At 38.4% G+C, this 16,783-nt stretch overlaps 1 protein-coding gene across 1 annotated transcript in view; it reads left to right on the forward strand.

The window, feature by feature from the left end:
• Nucleotides 1–16,783, forward strand: part of FREM2 (FRAS1 related extracellular matrix 2) — a 195,824-nt gene that overhangs the window by 96,282 nt on the left and 82,759 nt on the right. Inside the window, exon 6 of the mRNA XM_002748988.6 lies at nucleotides 666–917. Within this exon, the coding sequence (XP_002749034.4) occupies nucleotides 666–917 (252 nt within the window). The remainder of the gene's footprint in view (nucleotides 1–665; nucleotides 918–16,783) is intronic.

Consider the following 16,783-nt stretch of genomic DNA (forward strand, 5'->3'; position numbering starts at 1 on the left):
ATGAGCAAGCACCCTATGGAAGGTGATTTTATGTAATGTAAAATTAAAATTAATACATAATATTCACTAGTATGCTAGACCCCTTTCTAGAAAAAAAGTAGATTTTCTAAAAATGCAAAAGCAAAAGTCGTATATGCTGATATCATAGTAGACATTTGCTGAAATTTTCATTCATGGATATATGATTTGAGAGGCAGTACAGAAGAGTGATTAAAAGCCAACTTCAGGACCAGCCTTGAACTCTAGGTCCCAGAGCAAGTGGTTCAACTTCTCAAAACCTCGGTTTCCAAATGTGTAAAGCCCAGTAGAGTGGTTGAGAGGGTTACGGAGGCAAGTATGTGAAGCACTTGATGCTTTGCCCCGATATGGTGAGCTTTTGAATAGTGGGGGCTATTAATTCGTAACATTGTGTTGATCTAAAGTTTATTGACAGAAAAGACAGGAGAGAGCACTGGAAATGTAATATTCCTTACAGGTGTATAGGTTTGAGGTCATTCTCAAGGCGACTCAGGATACTAGAGGAGTACAGAGTTGCTATTGCAATTCTAGGAGTGTTCATGTCTACTAACTGCCCATTAAAATGCTGTGTATGAAAATAATTGTGTCTGGAAATATCTTTGTCTTATGTTCTACATAAAAATCTTTTGAATCCTTTCTGCTTCCAGGAACAGCAACTGGAACTGTGCCAACTTCCGTGTTATCTTACTCCGATTACATATCCAGGCCTGAGGACCACACCAGTGTTGTCCGCTTTGACAAAGATGAACGGGAGAAACTGTGTCGGATAGTCGTAATTGACGACTCCTTGTATGAGGAGGAGGAAACTTTCCATGTCCTTCTGAGCATGCCCATGGGAGGGAGAATCGGATCAGAGTTCCCAGGGGCTCAGGTTACAATCCTTCCTGACAAAGACGATGGTGAGTACTAATTTACCTGAAAATTCTCCTTACTTGGAAGGTCAACAGCAGGAACAACTTTCCAGATAGAAAAAATGAGAGTCTACAACAGTGATAATATTTATTTTATGTTTGGCTTTTTCATATGATTAGGTTTCAAAGTTGGCTGCATCTGTCAGTTTTTCTTCTTTGATTTAATGCTTTTAAAGACCAAAAGTCACAACTACGTGTGTTTTTCCCCTGTGCAGTTTCTTTCACCATGCCATTTACCATTAGCTGATTAAACTTTTACATTTCATGGTGAAGAATTCAAATCTAATTTATTTCCTTCTTAGTTTTTTTTTTTTGTTTTGCTTTTAAAAGCTTATGTTTTGTAACCTTAATCTCAGTGTTTGAAGCTTTTTCAGATAAACCTGTCAGACAGGGCTGTTAAATGAATAACTAGTAAATATACAGAAAACTAAGTCCAACAGGCCACTCTCTGTCCCAAGATAGGAGGGAGGGAATATCCTAGATCATTCTTCCCCAGAGAAACTAAATTGCCATGAAGTAGAAATAGAGAAGGGAGCAAAAGGATCTTAATCTTCCCAGTTTAAGAAACAGTTTGTACTTTTTTGTGTGGATAGAGAGAGCAAAAGGAAAGATTGTGAATACTCTTGTAAGTAAAGCAGAAAGCAGTAAACTGGGAGATGGGACTCCCTAACACTGGGTTAGTTTTCTTTCCTCCTTGAAATTTTCCTACTGGTAGATAAAAGAGGAAGAAACTGGAGGGATGAGTCTTTCAGATTGGAAAGAAGCTGGAGGCCAGTCAAAAGACCAAACTCAGGGAGTTGAAAATAATCTACCAGGAAAGGTCTTTGAGAGTTACATGACAAAGGCTGTGAGAGGTGAAGGTGGTAATGTGTTTTGTGAGCTTATACTCTGCCAGGCACGGTACTGGCTCCCCTATACATTCTTTTAAAAAAAATCTTTGAGGTTTATTGGATCTTTGTATTTCTTTGAATTGTCTATATACAAATTGATTTTCTTACTGATTTATAGTGGCTGTGAGAATAGTAAATATTATACCTTTTACTGTACGTTGTTAAAACTTCTTCTGTTTCTGCCATTTGTTTTTGGTTCATTTTATTTTGTTTCTTAAATTGACAAATAATTATGCATAGTCATGGGGTACATAATGACGTTTAGACACATATAAAATATACTGATCAGATCAGCATAATTAGCATGTCCATTATGTCAAACAGGTATCATTTCTTTGTGTTGGGAACTTTCAATATCCTCCTAGCTAGTTGAAAATACATAACGTATTGTCATTAACTAGAGTCCTCCTACAGTGGCATAGAACACCAGAACTTACTCTTCTTAACCAGCTATCATTTTGTGTCCTTTAACTAATCACTCCCCTTATCCTCCATTTCTCCTCCCTTCCCAACTTCTGCTACCTTTGTATATCATTGTGCTTTACCATCCTAACAATTCTGTAAAATATATAACAACATCTGTTTTTTACTAAAAATGTTTGAAAACACTAAAAATTAGGACTTTATTTTTTCAGAGATATTAAAGGAAGCCTTGATTCTACCTTAAATTTATATAATACCCTAAGCGTATAAGCTGCTCTAATATTTTTAACTGTTGCCTGAATTTATTAGTGTAATAAAAAGTTTTATTCTGTATTTAAATAAAGTATAAAAATTTTATTTTAACTTTAATCTACCTTAGAGAAAGAGATAATATTTTCAATATCAGTCCAAAAAAATCCAATAGTCCATGCTAAATGACTATCTACTCTTTAGATAACCTATCAGTTTTTACAGGTAGAAAAAGGTAGATTTAATCTAAAAATTAAAAATGTAATTCATGTTTACTTGAGTTCAGTTTGTTTTGTTGGCAAACAAATCTTTCCTGTGTGATTGCTGTCATATGCACATGCAGAAAGAAACATAAAGGTACAGAAAAAAACATTTATTAGGTGTCAAGCATTTTCATAAATATATCTCTAAATCTGCAAATTGAAGGATGATGCCATTATACCTATTTTACAGATGACAAGACTGAGACTTAGAGAGACTAGTTGATTAATTTGAACTTACAAATCTAGTATACAGCAAAGCCAGTATCATGGCACCCAAATCATGACCTTTCCATGCTATCACTCCACCTTTAAAACATGTCTCTGGTGGTGATGATTGAGGAACCATTGGTATGGTCCTATCATATAATATTCATAAAACATTTTACTATTGTCAGTGTCTTATCAGAGTTTCACAATTCACCGGTGTAGACAAGGCAAGTGACATTATAAGTAGGGTAGTGAAAGGCCAGACGTTATTTACCCCAGAACACAGGGCTGGTAAACTTGGGTGCTATGGACTTTGATTTCGAGGCTACAGAGTACCATGCAAACATTAGACCAGAAGTTTGTCAGGAGTGCTCCTTCTTCATTCACCCAACCACTATATAATAGATCAGAAGTCCTGTACATACTGCTCTGTTTTCTCCCGTCTGTCATTTACCTTCCACTTCTAACATCACTATTGTGGTTTAGACAGACCATTTTCATCTTGGATATAGATTATAACAAACTTCTCACGGGTCCCACAGCCTCACATCTCTTTCTACCCGCACCTTGGTTTCCATTGCCACCAATTTAATCTTTCCTAACCTCCTACCACACCTTTCCTCAGCACAAAACCCAAAAGTGTTGACAGTAAACGTTACCATCCCAAGGAAGATAGGCACCTTCCACTTCCCCCAATCAAAAGCCAGTAATGCACTAACAAGAAAAAAATAAGTAAGTGTGGTTTAAACTCTTCTGGTGGTGTAATGATTGAGAAACTTATAAGGATTAAAGTTATTTCCTAATTGAGAGAAATGTTTATTATGTTATTCAACAAACATTGCAATTCTTAAAAATGCAGTGATCAGTCCAGTCACAGGATAGGGAAAAGGAGAAAGAAAAGGGGAGGAACAAAGGAGGTGGTACAGGGAGGATGGGCCTCATGAGAGCAAATCAAAGACAGACTCAGGAGTAAGAACAGGATAGACCAAGAAATTAAGAAAGAAAATGAAAGTACATTATATCTAAGGAGGAAGAAAAGGACAGTACTGAAAAGAGATGAGACCAAGCCCATTAGGGCCTCTACTGTGGATAATCCGCATCTGCCATATCCTGGCACTCATTTAGGGGGTTATTTTCTTTCTTTACAGTTCCTTAAAATAGCACCAGCAAAATAAACCCAGCTTACAGCTCTTTGAGTACTATGTTTTCAAGTCTTCAGAAGCTCACTGTGAGATCATTACGACCTACCTACCAGAGGGAATTATTCCTTGGGCTACTTAATACAGCAGATGGTACAAGCTTAACCTGAGGCTTAATCTTCTCCACCCTGAGATTAAAGTTGCAGTTATCCAGTTTAATATTCCATTCAATAAGAAATTTAAAGAGAAATAAGTTTAGGGTGGCTTATCTATTAATATTATACTTTATCCCCTGCTGCTTCCCCACAGAATCCTTTTGTCTGAATGTCTCAGAGGCTATCTTACTAACTAAATGATGATTTATAGCACTTTAGTAAAAAAATACTCTCAGAAGAACTTCTATTACTTAAGAAATGGCTACAATATCGAATGTCACCCCTTTATAGAATTGACTATATTGATTTACAGTCCCTAGGTTCTGCACTTACAGCTCAGTCATTTCTTTTCATTCACTCATCACAGTTTGTCTTTTCTCTGACAATTCTCAACATCATTTTACATGTTTCTTTGGTCATATTGTGCCCTTTAGTATGACGTTGGAAGGAAGCGGCGGAGCAGGCATTTTTCTCTTTTTCTCATTGAAAATGAAAATCTTATAATGGTTTCCCATTTAGAGTGATGTATACTACTATCAGATTCTAGTAACATTTTATCAGGTTAAGAAAACATTTAGTTTGAGAGGAGATTTTATCAGGAATAGATATTAAACATTATAAAAATTTCTGCATGTATTGAATGTATTACATAATCTTTTCTTTCAATCTATTAGTGTAATGAATTGCATTTTTAGATTTACTAGTGTTAAGCTATCCATATATGCTTGAAGAAACTTGCTTGTTCATGACATAGTTTTATAAATTGCTGGATTAAATTTAAGAATATTTCATTTAGCATTTCTGCATGTATATGGAGCTTTAAATCTGTTTTAAGAATCAAGTTTATAATGGCCTCATTAATTGAGTTGAGGTGCTATCTTCCTTGTTTCTTTATCTGTAAATTTCAAATAAGATTGAGATGCAGCTTTTGTAAAATTATAAATCTACCTGTATATATGTAGCTAGATTTTGGCCTGCTGTTTGGCCTTCTTATATGGTTATTTCTTTTTAAGTTTTGTTAAAGTATTTTTTTTCTAAGAAAGTTGTCTATATTATGTACATTTTCAAAATAATAGTGTTAATTTATTATCATAAAATTCTTAAAAGTCTGTTGCATGTTTATTTATGTCTCCATTTTATTACTAATAATGTTCTTTTATCCTCTCTCTCTGTCTCTCTCTCTTTTCCTTTTCTCTTTCAGTTTATCTTTCCAGAAGTTTGTATATCTTATTCAAGTTTTTTTTTTTAACAAAAACACTATGTTTGGCTCTGACTTTTCTTTTGGAAATTTCTATTCTTTTTATTTTCTATTTTTTTTTGAGATGGAGTTTCGCTCTTGTTACCCAGGCTGGAGTGCAATGGCGCAATCTCGGCTCACCGCAACCTCCACCCTCTGGGTTCAGGCAATTCTCCTGCCTCAGCCTCCTGAGTAGCTGGGATTACAGGCACGCGCCACTGTGCCCAGCTAATTTTTTGTAATTTTTAGTAGAGACAGGGTTTCACCATGTTGACCAGGATGGTCTCGATCTGTTGACCTCATGATCCACCCGCCTCGGCCTCCCAAAGTGCTGGGATTACAGGCTTGAGCCACTGTGCCCGGCCACTTTTTATTTTCTATTATATTAATTTCTGTTCTTCCCTCAGACTTGTCTTCCAGTTGGGTAATTCTCTCTATATCTATGTCTAATTCGCTACTTAACCCATCCACTAAGGTTTATTTCGATAACTATATTTGCATTTTGAGAAGATCTGTGTGGAGTTCCTTTATGTTTGTCTTTGACTTTCATACTTTATCCTTTTCTTCATATAGTTTCTTTTTAATGTATTTAATAATTTAGATATTTATTTTATAATCTTTGTTATACAATTTTATTGTTGGAGATCTAAGGTCCAAATCTTATGTTTATTGCTTCAACTCTTTCTTGCACATGGTATATTATTTTCTTGGACACAGTAATTTTGTCTTATGAACGGACTTTCAGTGGGACTTCACGTGTGGAAAGCCTGTACAATCCTAGTTCAGGGATTAAACCCTGAGAGCGGTTTTGCTTTTATATTTGGTTAATATGTATTTTTTTTAATTCGAGGAGTTATAATGCCAAACAGTGTGAATTAGGACCCCAAATCTGTATATTAAGAGAAGCCTATTGAGACTTTTTTTCCCAATCCAGAACCGAGGCAGAAACAACAGGCTCCATAGAGGATGGATTTTTATTCTAATGCACATACCTCCTCTGGTACCCAAACTTTATTCTTGGGGTTTCAGTCAGATTTCCACTTTCTACCACCTGTCTCTGTGTGGGCAATCAAATGTAACCCACTCAGGACAGCCACAGTATTAGCTCATTTAGCTAGTACTCAGTGTTTTTGTTTTTTTAATTCTATCTTGTGAGAGTATCTCTTTATTGTAAACCTCCATTTAAAAGAGTTTCTATTATATTTGCCGAATTTGTGAGAGGAAGGTTTTCAAGTACACCCTTCAAAATATTGCTGTTGTAATTCACTAGAAAAGCTTTTATTGAGTGAAAATAACATGTATCCAGAAGTGTTGCCTGCAGTGGTGATGATGGACTACTCTTTTCTAATTCTAGATTGCCATTTGTACTATCAGTTCTTATGTCAGGCTGAGTCAAAGATGGGACAACCAAGCTTTTTCAATGGCAAAAACTGCAATTACTTTTGCACCAGCCTAATAGTTTGTGAGATAAGTTGCTCTTAAAAGCTTTAATTTCTAGACATGACCTTTTTGACAAAATGATTTAATTACTATGCAAATCCCATTTTTCTTTTATTGTACTGAAACATATTCAAAACAAGCCCAAAATAGGTTATTTGAAGTCTTATTTTAATCAATCCCATCGTATTGTTTCCCACAGTGCGTTATTCAGATAGACAAAATCTCATCACTAAGGTGTCAGTGGGTACAGAAAATTACCATTGTAAACCAAGCTCCCCTGTGAAAAGGACAAGAGCACTTGACAAAGTAGTAAAAGTTGGGCAATGACTTAAACAGCTTACTTCTCATATATCATCAAGGATTGTTAGTGACTGAGATTAAATAAAGGGGGAAGTCAACAAGTTTAATTTGGAACCAGTGAATAACATAGCTTCAGTACTTCTTCAACAGCACATTTGCAAATATATGTTTTTATAGAAAGCATCTGAAAAACTCTCCCTTTTTCTATATGCTTTCTTGGTGTCTAAGTTGAAAAGACTCTAGGCCAGGATTGGGTCAAGTGAGAGCAGCAAGCAACTCAGTCTTCCCATGTGAATTTGCTGCTTAAGAGTGTCTCATGTATCTTGATTATTCACCCTTTCCTTCCCTTGGCCACCATTCCTAAAAGTGCATGAATGAAAAATACATTGCAAACTACAAAAAGCACTGTATTAGTCAGTTCTCGTGTTGCTAAAATAAATACCTGAAACTGGGTAATTTATAAAGAAAAGAGGTTTAATTGACTCACAGTTCCACATGGCTGGGGAGGCCTCAGGAAACTTACAATCATGGCAGAAGGCAGCTCCTCACGGGGTGGCAAGACAGAGTGAGAGCCAAGAGAAGGGGGACACTCCTTAGAAAACCATCAGATCTCCTGAGAACTCACTATCACAAGAACAGTATGGGGGAACTGCCTCCCATGATTCTATTATCTCCACCTGGTCCTGCCCTTGTCACGTGGAGATTATTACAATTCAAGATGAGATTTGGGTGGGGACACAGAGACAAGCCATATCAAGCACAGAAAGCCAAAAGCAACATATTTATTTCATTGGGCTTCTCTCTACCACTTGCCTGACTTTCAATGCCAGAAAGTATCTTCAAGTAAAGAGTGAGTGCAGTTCTGCCAGTAGTATCTTTCCTCCCTCATGTTTTCATCTACGTTTTATCATACTGTAGCAAACCCTATTGTTTGTAATTTAATGGGGAGTCCCTATTGTTTGTCTGTTTGGAAATCACTACATCTACCACATACTTAACACAAATAATACAAAGAGAAACATAAAGACGAAAATGTCCCTTCAGGCCTGGCTGATTTTTGTAATTTTAGTAGAGATGGCGTTTTACCACATTGGCCAGACTAGTCTCGAACTCCTGACCTCAGGTGATCTGCCCACCTCAGCCTCCCAAAGTGCTGGGATTGCAGGTGTGAGCCACCTCTCCCAGGGATTAACTAGGTTTTTGGTGGTTTTTTTTTTTTAACCATTTTATTCTCTCTTTCCCTGCAGAGAAACCAATAATTTGAATATGTGGTGGCTTTATTTGATACTAAATGTCATGAAGGTGTTGACCATTCTTTTATTTTTGTCTGACTGTAGTATTTTTAAAAACCTGTCTTTATGTTCTAAGATTCTTTCTTCCACTTGATCTAATCTATTGTTGAAACTTATGAATGTATTTTGTATTCCATTCAGTGAATTCTTCAGTTACAGAATTTGTTTGGTTATTTAAAATATATATATATTTCTTTGTTTTATATCCTTAATTTTTTTTAATTTCCTTCTATTGTTTTTCAGAATTTTCTTGTATCTCACAGAGCTTCATTAAAATTAGCATTTTTAATTCTTTGGGATTTTGTGAATTTCCTTTTGATTGAGGTCTGTTGTTGGAGAATTATCGTTGTGTATTTGAAGGTTTCTTTCCTTGATTTTTCATGTTTTCTGGGTCCTTATGTTGATATCTGTGCATCTGGTATAACCGTTGCTTCTAATTTTTTGAATTTGCTTTTGTAGGGGATGACCTTTTCTTGATGATGTATATATGTTTTTGGTTGGAGAGGATGCATTACCTTTGATTTTAGGTGCATGCAGTAGTGTAATATTCATATGATTTTATTGACTGTAAATAGTATCAGTGGTATCTGTGATTTCTCTTTAGCTAGGGTGTCATTATTAGTGGAGGCTACGCTGAAGTTGTTCTGGGAACTGGGATGCCAGGTGGGACAGTCTTTGGGCCCCAGGGGTGGCAGTGGTAAGCTGAGCATTCCTGTCTCTGGGCCCCAAGGTAGTATATGCTGGCGCCAGTATTAGTGGGTCATGGTGGGCTAGTTCAGTGGCTTTCAGGTGGCTTGCTCAGATGCTATCAGTGGCAGTGGTGGACCAGGCATGTGGGAGGGTTCTTGGTTTTCTGGACAGTGGATATAATGTGGGAGATGGCAGTAGCAGTGCTGAAGCAACCCACTGGAACCCAAGATATTTGTTGTGGTGGCTGCAACAGATTGGGAAGGCACACGTGGGTAGATGTCAGCTGTGTGTTGAGATCGGCAGGTCGATTTGCCTCAACCTCAGATCCCAAGAGGGTTCAGGATCCAACAGTGGCACACTGGGCTGGGTGATTTCCAGACCCCTGGATGGTATATTCAAATACTGAGAGGACTGGACCAGGCTGGTAGACTTGTCTTCAGGACCCCTGGTAGTGTGTTCAGGTGCTGGCTTTGATAAGCAGAGGTAGGGTTGTCCCCAGGCCACCAGTGGAGTATTCAGGTGTGGGCAGCAGCAGATTATTGTGGGCCTGCCACCAGGACAAGTGGGACCACTCTCAATGGGAACAGAGTAAGGAAGTAGCTATGGGATGCATAGTTTCCTTGCTCCTTGGTCCCACAGCAGCCTGCAACAGTGACAGTGACCTGCTCGGCCTCTCTTCTCCTTTTTGGGCCAGCACAGCAATGGCAGCATGAGCCCCAGCTCCAGGGCATAACGCAGACCTTTGGAGGCTTGGCTTTCAGGATACCCCCACCTGTGGGCCTACCACCAGGAAGGCGGCTACACTCAGTGGGAACAGTATAGACAGGTAGGGTGGGGCTACACTCAGTGGGAGCAGTGTAGACAGGTAGGGTGGGGCTCCACTCAGTGGGAGCAGTGTAGACAGGTAGGGCGGGGCTCCACTCAGTGGGAGCAGTGTGGACAGGTAGGGCGGGGCTCCACTCAGTGGGAGCAGTGTAGACAGGTAGGGCGGGGCTCCACTCAGTGGGAGCAGTGTAGACAGGTAGGGCGGGGCTCCACTCAGTGGGAGCAGTGTAGACAGGTAGGGCGGGGCTACACTCAGTGGGAGCAGTGTAGACAGGTAGTTATGGGGAGTGCAATTTGACTGCATCTCAGTCCCACAGCAGCCCACAGCAATGGCAGTAAGATTTTTCTCTGGAAGTGGGTGACGATGCTCAGTCCCTGTGCCTGCTCAGCCTCGTAGCAGCAGTGGCAGCATCAGCTCCAGGGCAAGACACAGTCCTTTGGGCGCTTGGCTCAGAGTGGTACCAAGCTGTAGCTGCTGTCAGCTCAGAAGCCTGTGATACTCAGCTTGAGTTTCCTCTCTATAGCAATGCTTCTGTGCAACCTGTAGGCTGCTCCCTATGATAGTCAAAAGCCCTGCATAGGTCGAGGGGCTCTCCTGTAGCTGGGATTGTGAAAATCTGTAGAGGAATATGGAGCCCTGGCAGTCTGTCACTTACTCTTTCCCCACTTGTGGGAGGTTCTCCCAGCTCCCAGCCAATCCCAGCTGAGCAGGCTGCCTTGCTTCCCTCTCCTTCTTTGCTTTGCTTCTCTGTTGAATCTCAATATGGTCTCTTAGATTGTCTATTCAAAGTGTGAATATTTGCTATATTGGTTCCTTTCCATGGATGAGGCAGGGACTAGCTGCATCTAGTCAGCCCTCTTGAACTTTGGACCTCCTTATAACTTTGTGACTCAGGGCAAATTTGAAATTTTACATGTGAATTGGTTCTCTAAAGCTATATTGTCTCTCAATGAAATTATGAAATTATGTTTTTGTGCTTGCAGAGTGGTAGACCAAGCCCTGGATTACTAGTGACTTCTCTTTGTTTCAATGTCTGAAACGTCCACTGGGGCCAAAGCTTTTCTCTGCGCTGACTAACTCTTAACTGTGTGCAGGTAGGGCAGGGGCGCTAGAATCTGTACAGGAGCATGGCTTGATGAAACCTATGTCGCGTCTTTAAGATACATCTAAAATTTTTATACTGCAGCATGTTTACACATGAACAACACAATCGTTGTTAAGAATAATGCTCTATAACGAGGGATAGCATTAGGAGAAATACCTAATGTAGATGACGGGGTGATGGGCGCAGCCAACCACCATGGCACGTGTATACCTCTGTAACTAACCTGCACGTTCTGCACATGTACACCGGAAGTTAAAGTAAAAAAAAAAAAAAAAGAAAAATGCTCTCATTTTGTACAGATATGCACATCTTACATCGATATCCCTGGTCCTCAGTACTTCAGTAATGTTACAACTTAATACTGCAGTAGGTTTACTAGGGTCAGTATTAAGTCAGTGTTAACAACCGTTCACTAATCTTCCCTGTCAGTCTTAGGGAGGTAATTACGGAGCATTCAAACTGAATCTATTCTCTGCCTTTGTGTGACAACCGCAGGGGTTTTAGCTAAAGTGGCTTGCTTCCTGGGCCACCCTGGAAAAATTACCATACTAGATATAAGCCAGGGACATGTAAAAGGCAACCTGGTGAGCGCTGTGGTAAATGTAACGCAGTTCAGTGCAGTTCAAAAGCTTACTGACATCAGAAAAGCTTTCTCAACAGCAGGAGTACTTTAGAGAAGAAAACATTTCTAGTGCTAGAAAAATACATCCTGGCTCGGTGGGTGTGTGAATGAAATATTTTGTATTCATTTGTGCTGAGCTGAAAGACCTAATCACCATCCTTTTTTGTTTTGAATACAATTATTTGCATTAGTGCAAGCTCTCAAAAAGTAACGGCAGAACAGCCATTATAAGAAATGGCTAGATTCCTTTAAAGTAACTACTTGATAAAATAAAGTCACATTCTGTATTTAGTATACTTTAATTAGAACAAAATGAAAAATCAAGAAGTAGAAAAATGAGTTTCTAATTCCTCAGAACAGTGATGCAATCCAGCCATTAGTAGCCTATTTAATATAGTTGATTCTAACAATTCAGTGAAAGTCAGTAAATATTTAGCAAGTCCCAGCTAAGTGGAAAGCATTCCAGGGGTTCACTGAACAGCAGAAATTATACCAGTTTTTTCACGAGAAGGATGCTAGATAGAATAATGTAGATACTACAGTCTGAAAACAAAAATCAAATCAAATCAAACAGTATATAAAATACCTCGCCGTTTGAAAACTATCCAGTGTCAAAAGCCACATGTATGTAGCAAATCTTTGCCCTGCACATACTAAATATAATATGTGGGAATACAAAGACGTTTACAATATAGGCCAAGACCTCACAATACTTAAAATCTGTTCGAAAGGAAAAGCTAAGTATGTGAAAAGCTAAGCAAGAATAACTTATTTTAGTAAGAATTTGGAACAGTAAAAAGGAGACTAAGAGAGCAGAGTGTGACTAAAACCAATTGTATGAATCATTCTGTGAGTCAGAGGAGGAACAGATGAAGCCTTTAAAAGATGAAAAGGATGTAGATGAATGGAGAATAGGCTCCGTATTGTAAGACTGCATGAGAGAAGGCATGAGGAAGGAAAAGGCTTTTGGGAGCAGTGGGCATTCCAATTTGGCCAGACTCCCTTTTTATGAGGAAGGTTTAGTGCCCAGCTCCTCGCATTGGGGGTTAGGAGTCCTGGGCTGTAGACGCATTTTTACAGTTTTCCAGTCAATAATTCCTGACCAAACAACATGTCTTCTTAACCAATCCAGCTTTCTTCTCTAGCCTCTTTTCCGCATTTGAAGCATGAGCATATTTTTACCTGAATTTCTTACTGTATGGAACTTTGATGAGTATCAAAAATATGATCTGTATGAAAGTACTTTAAAAACTAACCAAAAAAATGAGAATCATTGGCAGTCAGGCATGGATAAACAAGGTTGAAGCACATTTATTTGATAGGAAGCACCTGAATGTTTTTGAACAAGAGAATGAAATAATCAGAGCAGTCTTTGAAGGTTATTAATGATATAGCAATGTAAGTGAAGAGAAACTAAACCGAAAAGGAATGGGAAATGTAGGGTAAGGAGGTGAGGCTAGAAAGGAAAGGAATCACTGCTAAGTAAAAACCTGATATAACTAGGACATCACAGAGGGAGAAGGAGGAGGGAGATTGAAAAAAAAATCTATTTTCAAAAAAGATTATGAGTGGAAGGTCCAAAAAAACAGAGGTGTCATTATAGGAGGTTAGGAGAGGGAAATCGTCTAGGGAAAAGGAGTTGGAAGAAGATGAGACTCTATTTAAACATACTAAGATAGAGCTACCTATAGGGCATGCAGGTGAAACCAGGAATTGGTCCATAAAACACAGATCTCACTAAGCTGAAGTTTGAGATTTCTAAGTCACATGTCCGATGGTGGCAGCTGAAGTAAGGAGGGTTAATGACATCCACAGGAAAGAGGACAGGGAATGAAGAGAGAAAACTACTGTGAAGTAGAATTTTATCTATACTTATAATCAATTGAGTATGTGAAGTGGAATAATGAAAGGTTACTATATTTCTACTAAATATTAATATATAGATTTTTTTGGCTGTTAGCTACAAATAGTAATTATCACTTGTGATATAATGAGAAAATTGTGGAACTGTGCAGTATTAAGTACATTAATGGAACTGTCATATAATAAATACATCTTTAGGCCTTTTAGGTAAACTGCTATTAAGTCTTGCCTCTTAAAAAATAACTAGAAATTAAAATACTGTAGTGTGGTTTTATTCCATCATTTTGTAATTCCTTTCAGGTAAATTTAAACCACTCTTTTGATGAAGAGTAATTTCACATCTTTTTTTTTTTTTTTTGTAATTGTTTCCGGAGAGAGGTTGCAAAATTATAGGATTCATTTTCTTTTAACAAACATATGAGTGGGAGAGGGTAGGAAAAATGAGCATTGTGAGGGTGAGTGAGTCATTCACTAAATACAAGTAAGAGGGTCTAGAGAAGAGAGACTTCTCCATGTTTCACCTGTGGGAGGACCTGTGGCTCCATGAATCCCAATTTCTAGTCCTTTCTACTTAATTCTAAACTTGGATTCAGAACCCACCAGGCCAGCTGTTAATGGAGAACAGTTTTATAAGGGAGGAAGTGGGCAGTGAACAGATTAAAATAAAGGCAAATTTGAGCTTCCTGAAGCTGGATGCCCATATCTGTCCTAGAACTTGGGAAGTTTTCTGCTATGTCTGTAATACCTCAGAGATGTGAGCTTGGTTCCAGACCACTGCAATAAACCAATTATTGCAATAAAGCAAGTCACACAAACTTTTTGGTTTCTCATGACATATAAAAGTTATGCCCACACTATACTGGAGTCTATTAAGTACGCAATAGTAGTATGTCTAAAAAACTAACATACCCTAAATAAAAAAATACTTTAGTGCCATAAATGCTAATGATTGAGCCTTCAGTAATTTGTCATCTTTTTGCTAGTATAGTTCTTGTCTCAGTGTTGATGACTGCTTATGGATCGGGGTTGCGGAAGGTTGGGATGGTTGTGGTAATTACTTAAAATAAGACAACGATGAAGTTTGCCCTTTTGAATGACTCTTCCTTTCACAGAAGGTGTCTCTGCAGCTCGTGATACTATTTGATAGCATTTTACCCACAGTAGAACTTCATTCAAAACTGGAGTAAATTCTTTCAAACTCTGCCATTGCTTTATCAGCTAAGCGTAAGACTTCAAAGTTGAAATGACTCGTTAATCCATGGGCTGCGAAATGGATGCTACATGAGCAGATTTGAAACATTAATGTTCTTGAATATCTCTATCAGAACTATTGGGTAACTAAGTGCATTGTAATGAGAATATTTTGAAAGCAGTCTTTGTTTCTGAGCAATAAGTCTCAGTGGTGGCTGAAAGCATTCATTAAACTATGCTGTAAACAGATGCGCTGTCATCCAGGCTTCGTTGCTCCATATACAGAGCACAGAGCAAATTTAGAATAATTCTTAAGTTACCTATGATTTTCTGATTGGTAAATGAGCATTGGCTTCAACTTAAAGTTACCAGCTGCATTAGCCCCTAACAAGAGAGTCAGCCTTTCCTTTGAAGCTTTGAAGGCAGGCACTGAATTCTCTTCTTCAGCTGTGAACGTCCTAGATGGCTTCTTCAAATATAAGGCTGATTTTTCTCCATCGGAAATATGTTATTTAGTGTAGCTCTCTTCATCCTTTATCTTAGTGAGATCTTCTGGATAACTTGCTGCAGTTCTACGTCGCTTGCTGCTTTACCTTGCACTTTGTTTTATTTATTTATTTATTTATTTAATTTTATTTTATTTTAAGACGGAGTTTCCCTCTTGTTACCCAGGCTGGAGTGCAATGGCGCGATCTCGGCTCACTGCAACCTCCACCTCCTGGGTTCAGGCAATTCTCCTGCTTCAGCCTCCTGAGCAGCTGGGATTACAGGCACGTGCCACCATCCCCAGCTAATTTTTTTTGTATTCTTAGTAGAGACGGGGTTTCACCATGTTGATCAGGATGGTCTCGATCTCTTGACCTCATGATCCACCCGCCTCGGCCTCCCAGAGTGCTGGGATTACAGGCATGAGCCACCGCACCCGGCCTACCTTGCACTTTAATGGTTTAGAGACTGCTTCTTTCCCTAAACCTCATGAACGAACTTCTGTTAGTTCCCAGCTTTTCTTCTGCAGCTTCCTCACCTCTCTCAGAACTGAAGAGAGTTAAGGCCTTGCTGAGACTTAGGCTTTGACTTAAGAGAATGTTTTCACTTGTTTGATATTCTCTCCCAACCACTCAGACTTTCTTCATGTCATCAGTATAGCTATTTCACTTTCTTATCACTTGTGTGTTTACCGGAATAGCATTTTAAATGTCCTCCAAGAACTATTTCTTTGCATTCACAACTTTGATAACTGTTTGGCACAAGAGGCCTGTTTCAGCTTTTGACATGCCTTCCTCACTAAGCTTAATCATTTTTAGCTTTTATTTAAAGTGAGAGACATGCAACTCTTCTTTCCTCTTGAATACTTAGAAGCCATCGTAAGCTTATTAAATGGCCTTAGAAGCCATGGTAAACTTATTAATTGGCCTAATAACTTCAGTATTGTTGTGTCTCAGGCAATACAGAGGCGCCCAAGGAAAGGGAGAGCAATGGGAGAACAGATGATTGGTGGAACACTCAGAACACATGCATCATTTATCAATTAAGTTTAACCTCTTCTATGGGCACTGTTTGTGGCATCCCAAAACAATTACAACTACATCAGAGATCACCGATCATAGGACACCATAACAATTATAATAATAATAAAGAAGTTTGAAATATTCTGAAAAATTTTAATATGTGACACAGAGAAACAAAGTTGAGAGTACATGCTGTTGGAAAAGTGATGCAGGTAGACTTGCTTACCACAGATCTTCAATTTGTTAAAAAAAAATCTGTGAAGAACAATAAAGGAAAACAATATAAGGAGGTATGTCACTGTATTATTAAATAGTTTTTGGTGCTTTTCTCTATCTCTTCTCCATCTGACATTCGTCTGATGGAAATACTTGTTCACTTATTGATGTCCTGTTAAGTTCCACAGGCTTTATTTTTTCATTTTTAAAAATTCTTATTCCTTTTTTTTCTTTGATG

The sequence above is a fragment of the Callithrix jacchus genome, chromosome 5, assembly GCF_049354715.1.
Source record: "Callithrix jacchus isolate 240 chromosome 5, calJac240_pri, whole genome shotgun sequence".
NCBI lineage: Eukaryota > Metazoa > Chordata > Mammalia > Primates > Cebidae > Callithrix > Callithrix jacchus.